The 13,851-nt window shown below is 46.3% G+C and overlaps 1 protein-coding gene across 3 annotated transcripts in view; it reads right to left on the reverse strand.

The window, feature by feature from the left end:
* The window catches only part of LOC147450602 (uncharacterized), a 35,339-nt gene that overhangs the window by 14,781 nt on the left and 6,707 nt on the right, over positions 1-13,851 (reverse strand). Inside the window, exons 4-10 of one of the 3 annotated variants that reach the window (XM_086519769.1) lie at positions 7,526-7,688; positions 7,325-7,435; positions 6,268-7,242; positions 6,027-6,179; positions 4,696-4,795; positions 4,493-4,587; positions 4,227-4,409 (exon numbers count right to left, since the gene is read on the reverse strand). In XM_086519769.1, coding sequence (XP_086375895.1) covers positions 4,227-4,409; positions 4,493-4,587; positions 4,696-4,795; positions 6,027-6,179; positions 6,268-7,242; positions 7,325-7,435; positions 7,526-7,688 — 1,780 coding nt within the window. Of the gene's footprint in view, positions 1-4,226; positions 4,410-4,492; positions 4,588-4,695; positions 4,796-6,026; positions 6,180-6,267; positions 7,243-7,324; positions 7,436-7,525; positions 7,693-13,851 lie in introns of all 3 variants that reach the window. The other 2 variants (XM_086519771.1, XM_086519770.1) reach the window with 2 other exon arrangements.

A 13,851-nucleotide genomic window follows, 5' to 3' on the forward strand; every position in this document is an offset into this window, starting at 1 on the left:
GAGGAGCAGCAGCGTCTCAGACGGGGCGTTGCTTCCTTGCAGAGGATGCAGGAGTAGCATCCAGACAGTCCTTGGCTGGAGGAGCAGTTACAGCAGGCTCACTACGAGCTTGTTAGTACAGAGGAGCGGGCGCCATGAGTTAGCTTTCCATCGACAGGCATCTCAGTGGACGCACGTGGGCGACAAAGTGACTGGAGCTTTCTTCGAGGCAGTGGGACCTCGACATACGCATGCCAAGGTCAATCAGTTGAGGAGGCCCAACGGGTCAGTTGCGTCTGAGCCAGAGGACATGCGTGCAGTTGCTACTGACTTTTACCGTGAGTTACTGTCTGCAGAGCCTCAGTCAGAGCGCCAAGATGCATGCAGGGAGCAGGTGTGGACACTGATGCCTTGCCTTGTGACTGAGGAGATGCGTCAGAGGCTTGAGCTTCCACTTCAGCTTGAGGACTTGCACACGGCTCTTAGTGCACTCCCCTATGGTAGCTGTCCAAGTGAGGATGGCTTGACTCCCAGTTTTTTCTTGGAGTACTGGGACTTGCTTGGCCCAAATCTCTGTAGTGCTTTCTAGTACATCTTGCACACAGGAGAGATGCCTGACAGCATGAGTGAGGGTCTGATCTACCTCATTCCCAAGGAGGGTGGCTCCTTGGATGAGATTCGACAGTGGCGCCCCATCACCATCCTCAACTCAGTCCACAAAATTCTTGCCAAGGCTCTGAGTTTGAGGATCCAGCCACTTCTAGAGAGCCTTATACAAGGGACTCAGACAGGTTTTGTCAAGGAGCGCAGTATCCTTGACAACATCTCTACTTTTTCGGAGGCTTCTGCCCTAGCGCCGGCTCCGTGGTGAGGACCTGGTGATTCTTCTTCTCGATTTTGAGGAGGCCTACGACAAAGTTGATTGGGACTTTCTAGAGGGCACTCTACGCAGGATGGGATTCTCAGATGCTTGGATCAGAGGCGTGACAGCTTTGTACAGACGGACACACAGTCAAGTACTTTTGTCAGGAGGTAGAGGTGATCACTTCATGCTCACATTCAGTCAGACAAGGCTGCCCTCTTGACCCCTTCCTCTTTCTATTCTATGCTGAGGTGATGAGCAGGTTTTTGGTGTCGCAGCAAGTTGGTCTATGGGGCTTAGCACTCCCTATTTGGGGAGATGAGCTATTGGACGCTGAGTTTGCTGACGACTCAGCCTTGTACTTGGATGGTCAGGAGGCCAACCTTCACAGGTGCGAGCAAGCTCTAGAGAGCTTCTGTTGTGCATCTGGCGCACTGATCAACTGGGGAAAGACAACCGCTTTCTCAGTTGGTAGAGCTCTTGCATCCGATTGGATGCCAAGTGAGGATTTCAAGTGGATTCCCCCAAGGACTGCAGTTCGATACTTGGGCTGTCAGGTTGGTCTTGACTTGTCTCCCGAGTAACAGATTGCTCCCCTCCTCCTGTCTATCAAGAGGAAGTTGTTACATTGAAGCTCCGCACGACTTTCTTTGGCTAGCAGAGTTGTAGTGGCCAACCAGGTGTTGTTGGCGTCTATGTGGTACATCACTTCTTGCTGGATCTTCTCGAGTTCTTGTATCAGCCAGGTAGAGAGGCTGATCAGAAACTTCCTTTGGTCAGGGCGTGACACTCAGATAGCACGGGCCAAAGTGGCTTGGCAGGTCATCACTCTTCCTTATTCACAGGGAGAGCTTGGGATCATAGACCCAGCACAGCACAGCAGAGCCCTTCTTGGGAAGTTCATCGTCACAGGATTTCTTCCAGGTGAGAAGCCCTAGAGGGAGTTCTTGCTACAGCGGCTTCGTGCTAGGGTGCCTCAGGCAGGAGGCCCCTGGCGACCTTCGACCAAGTGCATCTTCACAAAGATGCGCAGAGTTGGTTTGAGCAGGAGACTGGAGGACCGCTTCGCTGTGAGTTTGCTTCAATCTTGGGAGCATTTGCGGTGAGGCTTGGAGCAGCGGCAACCTACTTGCACGGAGGAGCGCCTACGACAGCCCCTTGTTTGGAACCCCATGGTTAGCACTCAGAGAGGCCACTTGGTGGGTCGTTGGCCTCATGTCTCCTGGGGTCCCATGGCAACGGGTCCAACACGCTCTTTAGGTGACTGGTTCCAGTTTTCAGGCTTGTTAGAGGAGCTGTAGGGCTTTCAGCTACAGGGTATGAGAGGGGTGCAGAGCATGTGCCAGGACATGTCAGAGGCAGTACCAACTGAGTGGCTCACACCTCTCGAGCCAGCAGCGGCCAGATGGATGGGAGCCTTCACGCGACTGGAGGTTCTCATCTCAGTTCGAGCTTGCTCAGAGACTGCTCCCTCCCTGTTTTTCGAGTTACAGGGTGGGGGATGCTTACAGCGAGTTGCAGTAGAGGCCCCGCAGGTGGCAGAGTGCTGTTTTCAAAGGATCTGAGTGGTGGGCATCTATGAGAGGACTTGTGTCATCGATCCTGACCCAGCAGCTCTTGAGACTGGACATTGGAGGCTGTGGGCCTGGGAGTGTTGTCCACTAGCACGAGTACAGTGGGACCCTGGAGAGTGGCTTTCGAGGGACCCTTTCTCTTCTGCAGACCACCCAGGTGTCCCCTTCTTTCAGTACACTGTTCGATTGGGACGTCACATACTGGCAGCACAGAGAGAGGCTCGCCCTGCTACAGCACCTCATTGGCAGGAGGAGGGTCTCACAGCTGAGTTCTTGGCAGCTTTTTGTAAAGGTTGTGGGACTCCAGACAGCCGAGGCGAGTCACTTTGTTTCAGTGGACTTTGTTTCAGTGGCTGGTCGCACACAGAGCTACAACAGTTGGGAGTTGGCTTGTGCATAGTGGTCTCTCGGTCGCATGTGCAACTTGTGACCACCTTGTGGAGAGTCAGCGTCACTGTCTTTGGGACTGTCCTTTGGCACAGCAGGTGTGGCATTCGTGTTCTTCGGCTGATGCCTGCTCATTCCACGGCTCGGCAATCCACTTGGGGGGCAATGGCTTGGTCCACTCTCACGGGCCCGGCACTTCAGTTTGAGCTATCTTTCACCAGCAGGATGATAGTGAAGCAAGGGGGGCGACCTACACTCCAGCCTGCCACAGAGCTTACTCCCAGGAGTGGTGCAATGAGAGAGAGTGGTGCAATGAGAGAGAGGAGTGCTGGGAGCTCATCAGTGGCCTGACACTCTAGTTCATATGGCGGGCCCGTTGCTTCCGCATCTTTGAGGCTCGCCCTGTACCACCAGCAGAGACTGTTCGCGATCTTTGGCTAGAACTGATCCACACTCTCAGAAGACAGCTCAAGAGACTCCAGGGCAGCTCCGACCGCATGCGGAAGCGCAGAGAGGCGTTCCTTCGACTCTGGCGTCCTGGACCTTTTTTCACCATGGTCCAGGGTGTACTCAGATGGCACTACCGTCCACCTGTGTGGCTTTTCCCTCCTCCCATTTCTTGATTTAGCCTCATTGTACATATGGTCTTTTTTCATTGGGAGAGTCTCCCCATCATGGTTGTTGTAGCCCTCTCTCGAAGAGGTGGTTGTAGCTTTATGGGCAGTTTCATTAACTAATAGGAGGATCTTTTTCTCGGAAAAAAAAAAGAGGTCTATGAGAGTGTTGATCTGACTCCATGTCTGGACTGCAAGGAGCTTTTTCACAAATTAACTCGGGACCATGTTGCCTGTAGTCCGCGCGGGCCCACGGGCCCCTTTTCCACCCCCAGTTGCTTTTTTGTTCACCTATATGTTCTTTGGGTTTTGATTGCCTGCGTTTTGTTGCACTGGGCTGCACCAAAAAGGCTTTTACAGAGCTAGCGGGCTACAGGCTGCAAATTGCAGCAGCACCAATGGGAAGGACAAGGCAAGGGGGAGGAGCTTGAATGCATTTCAGGCCGCCAGGAGTGACAAGGTGAATAAGGGAGCATTTTTACTCCGAGTGCGCGGAGTTTGGGTGAAATGTATCAAACTTGAAGAGATTCTAAAGAATTCTCTCTATATCTATCCTCTTTGTTAAGAGCAGACAATAGCTCAAGTGAGGTTAGGTGTGCCAGACAGTCAGTATGGTCATGTGCGGAGTAGCTTTCATGACACATTGATAATACCCTTCATGAAGACACAAATGGCAGATGCCTTTGCTGCTTTGAGCAAGGGGAAAAGCTATCAATGCTTATTTGCCAAGGGTTCATTTTATACGCTTTGCAGGTCAAACTACAGCAAGCCTACATTTACACTTTAAAGTACCAATTGAAATAACCTTGCCTTGTAAACGAACGACAAGCTGTCTAAAATATCAATCCCAAAAGTGAGGTTGCGGCCAGGAATGTGAAGAGGTACTGGTCCTGATCCTGTGTCAGTTCCAATGGAAGGTTTATTCTGTACAGTGACAACCAATGCATCAAGGGCAGGTAGAAGTACACCATCTGCAGAACTGCGGACCGACTCCTGGGAATGAAAATTCAAAAGTTATGGTACTTTCATAAACCAAAGTACAACCACCAAACAACAATATATGATCACATCTTAACCTGCAGCATCGTGTTGAGCTCATAAAAGTCATCCCAAGGCTCTCCACGGTCCAATTTATTGAACAGTACAGAAGAAAATTGCTGCAAAAGGTCACCTGGTGGAATAAAAAAAGAAGAAATGGATCTCAAAAGAACTATCAGGCATTTAGAAATTTCTTATGTAAACTGTGGATGCTCTTTCTGCAGGAGACACTCACAAATACCTGAACCAATCAGATAAACTGCACGCAAGATAGACAATTCCTCCATTAGTCTCCATTCATTCATAAGCTTATTCAGCACTTGCTTGCCAACACTTTCAACCTGTAGCAACAGAAATTGGATGAATGATTACCATATCTTTGCTTAAAAATTCCAATACACAAATTTGATTACTATACGAAGGTGACAATGAAACAAACAAACGGTGGCAGAGGAACGAGCTGTGAACAAAGGAAAAATGAAAGTAGGACTGGTAGCAGATTTCATGGGGGCACCCAAGGACCACGAGGATGAGAGGGCTGAACTCTCAAGAGCATGGGGTAAGATACAAGATCAGAAAGCCTTGGCCGCACCAAGGCATGAAGTTGCAATAAAGGCTATCATTGGCAACTTTGCCTGCATTGTGAGGGTTACATAGGACATGAGAACTTCCACATCATGCCACTTGAGGGGTGTGATGTGCTCTTGGGGATGCCTTGGCACCATAAGAATAGTGTGTTCGTTGATTCTAGGGCTAGGAAACTCCAGTTAAAGAATAGACATGGCAAAGATATTTTCACAGATGTTCAACTTATGGGCGAGTCAATCCCGATTGTATCGGTTTTGGCCATTTCAAAACTAATGAGCTTGAATCTTTTTGCTTACTTGATCTTTGTCAAACCTATAAGTGAATCCGAGGATTCAAATTTGAGTCAGAGCATCTCAGTTACCTTTAGACTCATGCCGACTGTTTCTCAAAGGGCTTACCTAACGAGTTACCCCCAGAGCGACCAAAGGAGCACACTATTGAGTTGATACCAGGGAGTACCCCTCCGCACCGACCACCTTACAAAGAGAGTAGAGCTCAACAGAAAGAAATCATGAGCCAAGTCAATGACCTAACAGAAAAGGACTTTATCCAGCATAGTTCTTCACTTTTTTGTTCACCAGTGCTACTTGTGCAAAAGAAAGATGGTTCTTGCCGAATGAGTATAGACTACAAGGCACTCAATAAGATCAACATCAAGAATAGGTTTCCAATACCTAGGATCAATGATATACTTGATAAGTTAGAGAATCCTATATATTTCAATAGAATCAATCTTAAAAGTGGTTATCATCAACAGTTTGAATAAGCTACAAGAAATAGGCATGCTGAAAATACTAAGCAAGTATGCCATTTATGCTGCTGAATTTGAAGCTTTCAGTATCAAAATTAGAGATGCATATTTCAGCTTCAGATCATGAGCTTTCTGGATTTCTCTGTTTCTTGCTCTTAGACAGCGGTCAAATTTGCCAAGAAAAAGCAGGCTAAAGCAGTATCAGATAAAAGGATTGGCAACATTAACATTACCTGTTTTTGAATGGGTTTAATTAAACACTCTTGAACCAGCATCTGGGGCAACGGTGTCACTTTAAGCTCAGCCTTTTCGAGACAATGGAATATCTTCTCTGCAAATCTATTTTTTAACTGCATTGGATGCAACCCGAAAAAGCTCCACCCTTCCTACAGAGTAGGTACAAAGTTCTATAGTATTTTATCCAAAGCAGGATAAAATAAAAAGTACTTAACAATCAAGGCTTAGTTGCCTTACATTTGAAGATGGCAGCATGGTTGAAGCAGGAAAGAGTTGCCCCATTGCAGTTGTGTCGATCTTTGCATGATGTACAAGCAGACTTCCACAGCCAAAACCAGTACCATAGTCGGTGCCTACCAACAAATCGCCTTTGACCATTTTGCTATTGACTGCATCTGTTGAGTGAACCACCACAGTGCAAGCACGTTCTTTCAGTGAATCATCAACGTCAGAGGCTACAAATATAGCCTCATAGATGTCGTCGTCATCAAGAGGAGGTAGGGCGACAGATTGGCTTAAAGAGAAGCTATTTCGAGCACTTTCAGATACCAAAGAAGGGACAATGTGTCTATCTGACACACATGAGGCAGAAACAGTCCCAGAAATTTCATTATTCTCGAGTGAAGCAGTCATTTCAGGTCTCACTAGCAATGATAATGATTTTTCTGCACTCTTAGCTGTCTGCATCCTCCACTGATTCCATGAATTTTTGAAGTAAGAGGCTTCATCGAAACCTTGTGAGCCAGCACTAGGAATACTAACCTCTTTCATTGATTCCATTCTCTCATTATCTGATAAACAATACGAAGAACCAAGGCCCTTCAAGGAAGGTAACAAGGAAGACGTCTTCAGTGCCAAATCACTGCTGCTAAACTCACCAGCAGTCTCACTATGGACATGCTGTAGGAGCTGAAGTGACTTGCCTGCAGACAGTATTGATTTGGCCACATGCTGAAGAAAATTGGGGCAGGCAAGCTTGTCTGAGTAGCTGTTCAGATCTGTAGACTTCACAGTTCGCGTGTAAGATGACTTCTGTTGCATGTTCAGACCCTCCTTGCTTTGCAAATACATGTCTGAAGCTGAGAGGTGTTCTGGATCTTGTGACTCATCAAAACCAATGCTTTTCTGAGGCTTGAAATAGCGCAAATGAAAACCATTTTGCCAAAATGCTGCATCTTCAATTGCCACAGACTTGTTCGCATTAAAAAATAGCTGAAGGTCAAAAAGTGCAATTAGTCTAAAAATACTAGACCTTGAAGACATCCTTCATCAATACAACAAAATAAGACTGTACCTCACCGAAAGGATCATCCAAAAATCCCTCATGCAACCAAGAATTTAACGCATCTGTCAAAGGTTGTAAGGTGCCAGCAAAGAGCATGAGCAGAGTACCATAAGCTTCTTCCTGCAATAAGGATAAGCAGCAATTCTAAGCTGTTGATATTGATCGAGTATGAGCATATTGCAGCTTAATTAAACCATGAATCACTCTCACTTCTCCATCTTGCAGCAAACAATATTCAGACATCTTGTCATGGAGGAATGAAAGTAATTGAGCCCCCAATTCTGCTGCTGATAATGCTTTTTCATGCAGAATCTTTGCATGTGGGACCCCTTCATTGACAATCTGTTCCAAGAACTCTGAACCTGCACAAACCCTGCCTATTGACACCCGGTAAGCAAACACTCAAGAGGCTCATGCGTACAGTTGTACAAGAATGCAATGAAATAGAGAATACTATGGGTCCTTTGAAATCTTGTGTGATGTTCATAAAACAGCTGCTTTAGTCTTTACATAAACAATATCTCCTAACAACACTGGAAAGTCCACTGAGGAACATATATTACAGGGTTGGCAATTGAGTCCAAACAGAAGTGTCATGCTGCTAAAACAGAAAAAACACTGCAAACATAAACTATAGAAGCGAAAACAAAGACTTGATTGATAGCCTATCCAAATGAAAATGGCCGACACCAAAATGTGCACTATGAGAGAGCAGCAGAAGTTGATAGCCTCTAAGTGCAGCAGAGAGGGAGAGATCTTAGATGAAAGAGACAACGCCAATGAGGAGATATACAAAGAGAGTGACAGATGGAGCCAAGATCGGTTCTTCGTGTTGATCGAATCTGCAATGAGGTTAGCTTCACTAGACAAAGTATCAACTAAACCATCATCCTTGTGAACAATCACATCATTATCCTGCAAATCATCATGCTCGTGAATAATCACATCTTGATCATACAAACCATGTGTGTCGTGCTTTGGAGAAGACAAGACTGAGAGAGTCTCCTTCTCCTGATTCTTTTCAATCTTCGCCTGCACATTAGAAATGAGAGATGAAGAATGAACAACTTGCTCCCCACGAATGACAATGGGAGAGTCACTTTTAGCATTGAAAGTGAACGTATTAGTTGCCCAATCAATGAGAGGGTTATGCTCACGAAACCATCGAATGCCTAAAAGCATATCACACCCTGAGAGAGGAGATACTACAAATTTCTTACGCAAGGACAATTGTTGAACACCAAACAAAACATCAAAGCACTCTTGCGTGATGAGAGAGTCCATACTGGGAGCGAAGCCAGACACCTCGAAAGGAGATGTCTTGCTAACCTCCAAGCGGGCTCTTTCGACAAGAGAGTCACTAATCACATCATGCATACTGCCTGGGTCAAACAATATGACAAAATGTTGACCCTTCACATGACCAAAACACTTAATGAGAGACTCATCAATGGGATGATCATGAGAAACTTGGGTCACACTCGTATTCTCATTTATTGCATTGACAGAGGAAGTGGGTTCTGTGGGTTCTTTAGATTCATTAGATTCAAGCTTAGGACATGTTCTTTTTATGTGACCCTTGATGTGACAATGATAACATCGACCTTCCTTAGAATAAATACGTTGTTCTTCCGACGTGATGTATCCTCCTACAATTCCTTTTTCTGTCTTTTCATCTGAAGTGAGCTTAGGTTTAGCAATTGTGTTAGCCTTACCCTTAGGTTCTTTTTTGAGAGACTAGAGGAAGATTGGTTAGAAGAGTTACCATTCTTACCGTTCTTACCGCTCTGCGGGGTCAGAGAAGTCTGAGTGGTACTTGAAGAGGTCTTGTTTTCCTTAGGCTTTCCCTTATTGTGCTTCATCTCTTGGGAGGGAGCAATGGCTACCGCCTTGTTGAGATCCACGAGGTCGAAGACTTCTACATTAAACTTAATATATTCGTTCAACCCAAAAAGGAAGGCCTCTTTGCGCTCATCATCAGATTTGCATACTTGGGTGCCAAGCTGCTGTAACAAACTGCTCACGTGTCAAAGCCCTGAAGAAGGGAGCCAACTTGCAGATGGCGGTCGAGGGGCCTAAACCCTAAGAAGAACAAGTAACAGAAGAACAAGTCCTATCAACTTATGGGGACCCTGTCCGATGGGGCCCCAAGTAACATAAAGAATTAAAATAAAGCAGGACCCACACACACAGGCAAAAAAATTGATGACGTGGCAGATTTCCAAAAATTGCGCTCGCATGATATGATGTGGCAAGCAGTACGCATTTCCGCGTTTTGCGCTGGTTGATGACGTGGCAATTGTACGGATTTCCGTAAAAGCTTTTTGCCTTTGCTTTTGGACCAGATGCTTTTGAGTTTGAAGGCTTTTTACTATAAACTGCTTTTGGGGCCTAGGGCCTTTAAATATGAGGTTACGGCTCATTCTCTGGCATGCTTCCTGGCAAAGGTGCAAAGTCTGGAGTACCGGCTTGTACTGTGCTGATTGAATATAAAGAAATACCGAAAGGGGCGCCAAGGTTTGGGGCCAATACTCTCTGGGGTGGAATTCCACCACTCCGTGTCACGTGTCGTCTCTCTCTCAGTTCAGTTGTTATTGAAGTGTTAAAAGTCTGTTCAGTCTCTTCTTTTCTATTGACACGTGGTGCCCGTCTTGTGACAGCTGCAAACACGGTTAAAAAAGGACATGACTAGCATACCATTCTGCTTGAGGTTGCGTCAATCTTCTTTCAACCGTGCTAGGTACTGTGGAGGCATAAACCACGCCTTGAGCTTGTCTTGACAGTCGGCCCAATTGAAGGAAAGGGGCGCGCCCTTATCGGCTGCCTCTAGGTGCGCGGCCAACTGTGCCTCTTGCCATGTGTGGTACCAATTAATGGCATCACCAGCAAGGTACATGACTGCCTGCTAATCCCTGTCTTCTTAGTTGTCGCAAAATAAGCATTAAATTGATGCAACCAAGAATGAATAACACTAGCATCCATCTTACCGTCATACTTACTGAAAGTCAAGTTCTCGATGACGGGTTGTTGGAGTCCGAATCTCGGCTTGCGCCACTTGATGCACCACCAACATCTTTGGTCGGCTTGGGTTTCGAGGTGAGAACCTGTCTAACCAACTCGTGCAAGCACAGGTCTCTCTGCGCCTCACGCTCTGCCTCCAAGGCCGCTCGACTTTCTTCGGCCGCCTCCTTTCGTTCTTCGGCCGCCAAGCGCGCTTGCTCTCGCTCACGCTCAATAGCTGCGTTTCTTTCTGCTTTTCTTTCTTTTCGTTCCCCCGCCGCCAAGGGCGCTTCGCGATCCAAGGTAACGCGTTGCGCTTCTTGGTTTAACATCATGTCCATCATTGACTTGACCAAAGCCTCCATAGGATTTGGTGCAATCCTTGGCGTAGATGGGGAAGGGGGAGAGTCAGAAAAACCTCCTGGTGGGGAAAACTCTTCTTCGCCACTGCCATGCTCATCACCTCCATGCAAAGTATCCATGCCGCTTAGGGTAATGACCATACACTGAAGTCTTGGGTTCTTAAGTTCACGAGGAACTTGGGTTCGTGTGGGTCTTGGATTCTTGGGTCCTTGAGTCTTAAGGTTCTGGAGTCTTGAGGTTCTTGAGGTTCTTCTTTCGCTTGCAATCTGTGTTAGAGAAGGATCTTCTCTTACCCGAGCTCTACTCTTTTCCGCGGGCACACCCCTTGGCGGCCTTGCGCTCACACCAAGGTTGCTTTTTCCAAGCTCACGTCGATTGGTCAGCCGCTAAGTGCACGGTCCGCTCTCAATGAGCGAAAAGAGGCACAGGGGGAGGTTGGGTTTCCTGTCACTCTTCAAAAACACGATTAGGAATTGACACGCCCAAGAGGACTTGGGTTACGTGCGACCACAACAAGCAAAGAAAATTATTGTGATTCTTTCCTTGAGTGACACAGAACACTCCCAAAGCTCTGATACCAATGTAAGGTGCAAAGGAAGTGAATGTTGAACTTTGCTCAAGATGAGTGCTCCGAACTGTGCTCGAGGATTCCCTTTACTTACGGAAGGGAGAGCCTTCCGCTCGTTTGGTGAGAGAGTGTAAATGATCACAAACAAAGTGGGTGAACTTTGTGCATGAAAGTACTGAGACTAAGAGATAGAGAGAGAAGAATACGACAGCAGACAAGTTGTCAAACCCTCCTCCGAAGGCCCCTCTCTATGGTGAGAGCGGTCTACTATTGATTGCACAAATCTCTACAACGCAATGGACTTGCCGACGATGTCGACGACGACGAGACGGCTGAAATCTGAAAACGCTAATGGCTGAAATTTGCAAATCTTTATCTGCTGAATTCTGACTCTATGTCGATGATGACGGCGATGATGGCATGGTGACGACGACACGCTGAATACGCAGATGTTGAAATCTGAGTTTTCTGGGCTGAATCTGCAAACTTCGGTGGATCCGACCGTGCGGCGAGGATCTGCTGCAAGAAGGTGAGATCTGCGAGGTTTGGGACTTGCGGTGCGGACTCTGACTGCTGCAAATGCAAAACGCTGATGCAAGGGATGTTCTACCGCCGGGAATCTGCAAAAATGCTAAGGGTTCTGCCGCTTCCCAAAATGCTAGGGCTGATTCTGTTGTTCTGCTAGCGCTAGGGTTGATCTATGATCTGATGTCGTCAGCTGCTGCAAATGCAAAACGCTGGGCTGAATCTGCACTCGAAGAAACGCTAGGCTTGTTCTTTGGCTGAAAACGCTAGGTGATCATGCTGGGGAGGGTCTTGCTGAGAAGGCGCCTGTTGAACATGCGGTTCCTACTGCCTCTTCTGCCAGAAAGTGCTAGCGACATCTTTTCTTATATAGATCCTTGGCCAATTTGCCCTACCCAATTTCCCAACAAAGTCACTTAAAAGTAATAAGTGAAAAATGGCTAAAATAGGGAAAATAGGTTTTCTGCACTGTAAAATGCTTCTGATAGAATCTGATGGTAATGCTGATGATCATGCTGTGCAACCAGAGGATATGCATCTACTCTAAGTGTCTGGACATGCACGGTCTGCGAACACTCACAGAAGTGCCAGAACACTTCTTAAGCTAGGCTAGTTGAACTGAATTGAACCCTAGTCATGAAGTACCTTGTTCACGTACACATAGGGTTAGATGTGCACGTGACACCGAGGCCCGTATCTATGTACTTGGACTCAGTCTAAGTGGGATTAGAAGTTGTCCAACGAGTATTATCTTCATAAATTTGTGCAAATTTGATTGCTTCTTCGAAAGTTTTTCATGCACTTCTTTTTACCTCTCACTTGAAATGTCTATCTAACCCCCGTATAAGCCCTCTTGTTTTGTGAAAGTCGTCTATCCTCTGTAGCCTAAGGATTATTTCTATGTACTCTGCAATGTAAGTAACCAAAGGCCTACCCCGTTGTATAGCTTTGTCCCAATCCTCCCCATTTCTTTCTCGTTCTTTTTCAGGGAGAAATTCTTTCACAAAAATGCTCTCAAATTGAGCCCAATTCCCGTTGAATCTTTTCCGATGCCTTAAGACTCATCCACCATTTATAGGCTTTTAGCCCCAATGACAGACTCGCCTCAAGCGGTTGATACTCAGGTGGTGTATTTTTTAATCTACGTAAGTCTTGCCATTTCTGGAGGAAGGTATAGATAGCATCTTTGTTTCATGTCTTTGAGGACAAGGTTGTCTTTAGGTCTTGATTGGGTATCAAGAGAAGATATAGCAATGTCTTTATACGAGGTTCCATCCTCCCTGGAGGTGAAGGCCCGAGGGTATTTTCGGATCAGGTGACTCAGTCAACTTGGTCATTTGATATTTGAGACCATCTAGAGCAGCCAAAAAGGTCTATAATTGTAATTCTATGTTTTGCTCACACGACGGCACATTTCACTCTCCCCCCATGTCCTCAATCCATACATATTTAAGTCTTGATTAGTGTCGATCTCATATGTTTTTTGATTTTGGTCCTTTTCCATTCTGTAAGTTTTTAAAGCAAAACTACTTTAAAGTCTTTGAAAAAGATAGGAAAGTTATGCACAAATGTACAGAATACTTTTGAAGTGTGTCAAAAACAACTCTAATGAAGGGTGTGTCAGTGACGGCCAAGATCTCCCGACAATTGCATAAACTGCCCCAAAATTGCCAATCTCGTATAGGTGGGTGAGGTTTGAACTTTGCTCTTGCCTCGGATAATTACATCCCTTCGCTAGAAGACTTCTCCCTATTCAATTACACTTGGCTGTGTACTACTTGTCTAATTTGTTGCAACCAGGTGTGCCTTCAGAGTGAGTAAGCAGGCACACTCTTGTCACATGCACATGGCTCTGTGTGCCACGTGGACATGCTTCGTCGACTTCCAGAGCCAGCTTTCCCCTTCTTCCTAGATAGGGGTGTCTAGACTAGGAGAATTAGTATCAACGATTTTGTGAGCCTGTTCGCAGGACCTGCATGTTCGGACGAGTCCATTAGATTAGGTTTTCCAGTTTTGGAACCCTCTTGCATAAATGGTTTGTACACACATTTTAACAAATGCTATTACACTACGGTGGGCA

Source organism: Adiantum capillus-veneris, chromosome 9, assembly GCF_014529385.1.
Source record: "Adiantum capillus-veneris isolate H3 chromosome 9, ASM1452938v2, whole genome shotgun sequence".
NCBI classification, from domain to species: domain Eukaryota; kingdom Viridiplantae; phylum Streptophyta; class Polypodiopsida; order Polypodiales; family Pteridaceae; genus Adiantum; species Adiantum capillus-veneris.